This window comes from Delphinus delphis, chromosome 7 (assembly GCF_949987515.2).
Source record: "Delphinus delphis chromosome 7, mDelDel1.2, whole genome shotgun sequence".
Lineage (NCBI taxonomy): Eukaryota > Metazoa > Chordata > Mammalia > Artiodactyla > Delphinidae > Delphinus > Delphinus delphis.
Genome location: NC_082689.1, coordinates 60,762,161 through 60,768,160, shown reverse-complemented (window position 1 = coordinate 60,768,160; position 6,000 = coordinate 60,762,161). Strand labels below are relative to the sequence as shown.

The 6,000-nt window shown below is 36.8% G+C and overlaps 1 protein-coding gene across 5 annotated transcripts in view; it reads left to right on the top strand.

Annotated features, from left to right (window-relative positions):
• The first annotated feature begins 1,216 nt into the window (after window positions 1-1,216).
• Window positions 1,217-6,000, top strand: part of DYNC1I2 (dynein cytoplasmic 1 intermediate chain 2) — a 50,588-nt gene continuing 45,804 nt past the window's right edge. For 2 of the 5 annotated variants that reach the window (XM_060016596.1, XM_060016591.1), the window contains exons 1-3: window positions 1,412-1,570; window positions 2,644-2,760; window positions 5,096-5,213. In XM_060016596.1, coding sequence (XP_059872579.1) covers window positions 2,653-2,760; window positions 5,096-5,213 — 226 coding nt within the window. In that variant the 5' untranslated portion in view covers window positions 1,412-1,570; window positions 2,644-2,652. Of the gene's footprint in view, window positions 1,323-1,411; window positions 1,571-1,594; window positions 1,705-2,643; window positions 2,761-5,095; window positions 5,214-6,000 lie in introns of those variants that run through there. The other 3 variants (XM_060016592.1, XM_060016594.1, XM_060016593.1) reach the window with 3 other exon arrangements.

Below are 6,000 nucleotides of genomic sequence, written 5' to 3'. Positions count from 1 at the left end.
GAAATTTTAGGTTATGGGGGAAAGTCTTGGAATTGAAGGATTTCCTTTCTCAAATTTATTTCTGAGATATTTATCTTGTATATAGGCAGAGCAAGACAAGGAAAAGACTAGACACAGGCCCAAGGACTTAGATTTTGAATCCTAGGATTACTGCTAGACTTGGGCAATGTCATTCTAGAATATAAGAAAGACATTGCTTTGGTGTCAGCTTTAATTCTTGCTAAATAATGCTTTAAATTCTTTAAATAAAATTTTAAAAAATGTGTATCAATCCACACATTTCTGGTAAATTCATATTCTAATAACTTTTGCTTTCTTTGTATATTAAAAAAATCTAAAACTGTGGAAACCTTCTTGCTTGGTTTAGATTCCAATAGTATAAAATGCTTTCTTTTAAAAAATTCTTTGCGATAAAACCCAAATGCTACCTACCACACTGCAACAAAACACTGAGGAATTATTTGCTATGCTGATTAACATATTCTTATTGATTCATTGATTGCAACAGTTATCATTTTATTTGCAGGCTCAAATAAATATTCCATGTATACATGGAATATTTAAAGAAACTTACATTTAAAGAAATTTGGGAGGAAATACAGGAATCAGAGGTTTTCTTGCTAATTTTCATAACTGTAACACCCCAATGAAGCCAGTTTACAACCACGAACACTAGTGAAAACTGAGTAAAGATTTACAAATCTCTTTCTAATTAAAGACAATTTCTCACATTTTTTTGACAGATGAGGTTACACTACATTTTCAAAATTTAGATTTTGTATTCTAGATTTTGCTTAAACCTCTGTAAGGCGTTTTCTTTCTAATACTGGTATAAATATCCTAGAAAGTGTTCACCAAATGTTCAGTGTAATACATAGGTTCACCACTTGAAAATAACACTTCTTAAACATTCGGCCAATGTTGAGTCAAAGATCTTAAGATATAACACATACAACATTGTGAGCAATGACCAGCGGACAAGACTACATTAAGGAGAACTGCTGGAAGCTTCTCTTTGGAATCTTGAAGGAAGGCCTCAAAGTGGGAAAATCGAAAGACTAGGGAACACTACATGTCCCAGCATACTTTGCGACTACCGTTGACCACAACTCCCAGAGTGCATTGCTCGCCGTACGCAGGTTTTCCTTGTAGCTGGGGCTTGTAGTTCTCCCTGGTCGAGTCAATCCTTAAGGCGGGGGGGCGGTGTTTGCTTACCCAGCCCCAGGCTACTAGGTTTAGTCTTACAGGTTTTGGCAAAGCGGAAACACTTCGGGACCCTGGGCGGATTCTTTGTCTCATCTCTCGGCTTCTGCTTTACACAGGTAAGTCACAGAGGGGCTACAGTTCCCCGCAGCAGGGCCCCTCCCTTTCTTTCTGGGAGCGACCTCGTTGTGGTGAAGCCATTTGTCCCTCAGCTCTCGCCGTAGCAGCCGCCGCCCATCCCTCTTTGTGTGCTTGGGGAAAGCTGCGGAGCTAGTGGCCGCGACCGTTGCCTTTGGGGGGCAAAGGAGAGGGACGTTACTGGAAAGTTGCTGGCAGGTGGACCCTTCCCCATCCCACCATCTAACAGGTGGGTTGACTGTCCTTCCCTCTAGGCCCTTCTGTCTGCTGTGTCTCACGTCGGGACTCTAAGGGCGGTTTGGCAGTTCCTGCTGACAGCGCCGCCCGGGCCGGGCTCCGGGAAGGAGAGGCGGGGAGAACCAGGTGCGGTGACTCAGGGAGGCCAGGGGAGACGAGTCCACTCCCTTCCCTTCTGGACCCTCCGGAGGTGCCCCGAGGAGCCTCGAGGCTAGTTCGAGGCCTCCTCCCCCGGACCTATTCTGCACCGCTCCCTCTTGGCCGTGACCCCAGGGGAGAAGTGACTGCTTTTCGCCTTACTCCATTTTATAAATAAAAGTCGCTATTACTTGCGTTGACAGCGTTTTCGTTTACTTGGTGTGTGTTTGAAAGTACCCGAACGCGGAGGTTGTAGCACAAAATTCCTGAGACTTTCTCTTCCTTGGAGTTTTAAGAAAGTGAACGCGTCAATCATGGAGGCTCCGGCCTCTAGGAGGTTGAGCGGACCTGACAGCTGTATGTAGTTATCCGGTCAGACTTTTTTGTTGGGCTTTGACTAAAAACGTACTTACTTTAAGTATATTTAATAGTTATTGGTGGTAATATTTGTGTTTTGCTTCTTCTTAATATTACTATTACATGGTAGTTTTAGAATTTATAGAAATTTTCTGTGTGACCGCCTGTTTTATCAAATTTCTAGGAATGAATGCAAAACTCTGATAGCAGATTTGATCTGTGTCATATAGCTTAGCTTTTAATGCCAGCCCGTGTCCTCTGTTCTAAGAGCCAGAGATATTGTGTTGAATTTGAGCATGTGAACATTAAAGAGCTTACTGGTGCTAGTTACTATGCTCAATTCTGGTTATTCATTTTTTGTACACTTTTGTTTATATTGATAATTTTTTTCAGGTCTTAGTAATATATGTGCTTCCGTTATTTTAAAAGTAGAGTTTATATGTTCTCTTTAGATAGTATTGAACTACATGGCCTCTCGAGACAGTTCTCTTCTTGAAAGACTAATTTTTTTTAAAGAGTGCTGCTTTTACCAATGTAATAATGATTGTAAATGATTATATGCTTCTTAAGGTCGCAAACATGTCTGACAAAAGTGAATTAAAGGCAGAGTTGGAACGTAAGAAGCAGCGGTTGGCTCAAATAAGAGAGGAAAAGAAGAGGAAAGAAGAAGAAAGGAAAAAAAAAGAAGTATGTTTGATTTTTTTTAAAGAAAATATAAAATAATTGGATTTTAAGTACTCATACCTTTATGTAATACTTTTAGAATAGTTAAAATTCCAGCAGTTGTGACTGCAAATATAACACTTTAGGTGAAAAGTTCAATATGCATATTTAGTCTTCTAGGGATATGTTTATTATATAAAGTAAGGGGCATCTGCCTTGTAGTAGCTCATAAAACATGGCACATACATCATAACTTAGTTTGGACTTTGAACTTACCTGAATATTTTACTCGTCGGAACTGCTAGTTGTTGGAATAAATAATGGCAAAGAGAAATATAGAATAGATTATTAATTATTAGGGGATTATTTAACTGATCGTATCTCCTTTATTATGAGTTAGTCATTGAAATATCTTTACCAAGTAGTGGGTTTGATACTATTGTAAAGGTGGACTAGGTACTTACATCTTCTGATTTTTGGCATCACCATTTCATCATGTATGGCAAATATACATTGACCCTGAGCTGGAGATATTTTACTTTCTCCTGTATTGAAATGTACATTTATCTCTATGGAAACTGTTTAGGCAGATTTGTATACTTTTATCATAGATGTTTTAAATGGCCAGTGTTAAGATAGTTGGTTCTCATTGTGACAGTACGAAGTTTTTCTATGTGATAGCCTAAACAATAGCCAAGACTTCCAGGAATCTCTTAGGGAAAAAGAAAAACCGAAGGTGCAATTTATGTGCAGCATTGCTATGATACTGTAAAGGCCTGTACTTGAAGAATTTTCTAGTTTATTCTGAACCTTTTTGTGATCCATTATTATAAGAGGGTTGGACCTTAAAGTTCTCCATTTGATGAAAAGCCAACAGATAGAAGCATGAGTCAGACTGGCAGAGCCATTCCAAACTAGTATGTGTAGCCTTAAACCCTTCAGGGCTGAGTGCAAATTTGGTTTTTGTTTTCTAAAGATGGCCATAGGTGGCCCTAAGGGATGTCTATTACATGCTTTATATCTGATTTAAAGGTTATCAAACATTACCAGAGACATTACAATTATAATACTATTAAACAGTGAGTCTACTAATATATTGTTATATACAGGTAAAGTGTCTACTTGATAATATAGTGTGTTTGGCTATTTTGATGAAATTTTCTGATGACTTCTTTAAGTTAAAATGGTATCAGAATATTATGACTAACAAAATTTACTGCAGACGATTGTATGAGTAATAGTTGTCTAGCTGAAAAAGACTTTTGAGGTGTATATATAAAACTTTTTCCTTGAAGGCTTAAATTTCACTTGAGATGTTTTGGATGATCTGAGAGTGTTGAGGCTTATTTAGTTTAACTGGAAGATTTTGCTAAAACTATAAATGGCTGAAATAAACGTTGGCAAAAATTTCAATGACAAAAAATGTTTTGTGCTATGCAAGAGTAAATTTTAATTTTACCAAACCAAACCGTGTGTTTATCATCATAAAAATAAGACCTGTAGTTTATAAAATAAAAACAAAACCTGTCTCCAGATGAATTTTTGACAAACATCCTTTACATAAAGTTGAATAAAGACACTGAAGACTTCATAAAGAAGTTTGAGGTACTTGTACTTTTTCAACGAATCAGATTGTTCATTTATTTAAAATTTGTTATCTCTTAAATGATTCAGTCTTTTTTTTTTCTTCATAGTGTTGTGGTATTTATGTATTTGTGAGATTTCCACAATTCCTGACCATGGATAGCAATTTCATGTTGTAAATAAATAGAAATTGACTATGCTTTTTGAATTTATCTGTTCAGAAAATTTTTGTGAGAACTCCTTGATTACATATAAAAATGGATCAATTTAGGGCTTCCCTGGTGGTGCAGTGGTTAAGAATCTGCCTGCTAATGCAGGGGACACGGGTTCGAGCCCTGGTTCGGGAAGATCCCACATGCCGCGGAGCAACTAAGCCCGTGCGCCACAACTACTGAGCCTGCAAGCCAGAACTACTGAGCCCACGTACCACAACCACTGAAGCCCGCGTGCCTAGAGCCCATACTCTGCTACAAGACTAGCCACTGCAATGAGAAGCCTGCGCACCGCAACAAAGACCCAGTGCAGCCAAAAATAAATAAAATAAATAAATTAAAAAAAATTTTTTTAAGGATCAATTTAATACATATCATTTGTAGATTCTTACTAAAACTCTATTGAGAATGATTTTCATTTAATGACTATAATGTGTATTCAAAAGTAAGTCTACCTCCAGAAGTATACAGTATTAGCATGTTATTTAAAAAATTTATATTTTTTGCAAACAGAAATGTTTCATACCATATGTAAATTTAAATTTTTAACTTAAAAAATTTAGACTGATCAGAAGAAGGAAGCAGCTGCTCCTGTGCAAGAAGAATCAGATCTTGAAAAAAAAAGAAGAGAAGCTGAAGCATTGCTTCAAAGCATGGGGCTAACTCCAGAATCCCCCATTGGTAAGGATAAGAATATATCCATTTATAAGAGATAGGCATATATCTTATTCAGCCCAGACATACGTGAGATGAGTTGATTTAATGTATTTTGTATATTTTTCTTATTTGTGCCTCTTAAAAATCATTAATCTTATAATTCATTTGGAATTGACTTTTTTCAGATGTGCTAATATATGGTTATTTGGTTTGTTCAGAAGAGCTGCAAGACTATATTTATTAACATAAACCAATTGACTTTTCTTGTTAAATCAGTAATTTAGTTCAACAAACATTTGTTGAACAAGTTATCTGTGCCATACTATATTAAGCCCAAAAATGACTGTGATTACTGATCTTAACTCTATAATCCTTTCTATAGATTGAAGAGAGGTATAGTGAATCAAAGTTCTAAAAGTATATCAGTATTCAAAGGTATAGGAGTGGAAGGAGAAGCTTACAGCCTTCTGCTCTCAATGCTAATAAGGGAAATAATATTTGTAGCTTATTATGGCAGCAGTTTCACTTATTCTTGTTCTTTTTCTGGGCTGTTCACTTTAAAGCAATACTAGACCAAAAAGCTGAAATAATAGAGGTATTGAGGACAATCTGGTTACATATAAGAAAGCATTAAATGCTTACTTAAAATAATTCTGAGCTGGGTGCTGTTACATAGTATTTTAGTTTGCCATGGGCTTTGTCATTTAAGGACCTAAAATTTCAGGGTTAGTTTGTGGGCTAATTCCATCTAGTCCAGGGGACAAATACCAGAAGTAGTATCTGCTGTATGCCTATTGTAAACTGCAATATA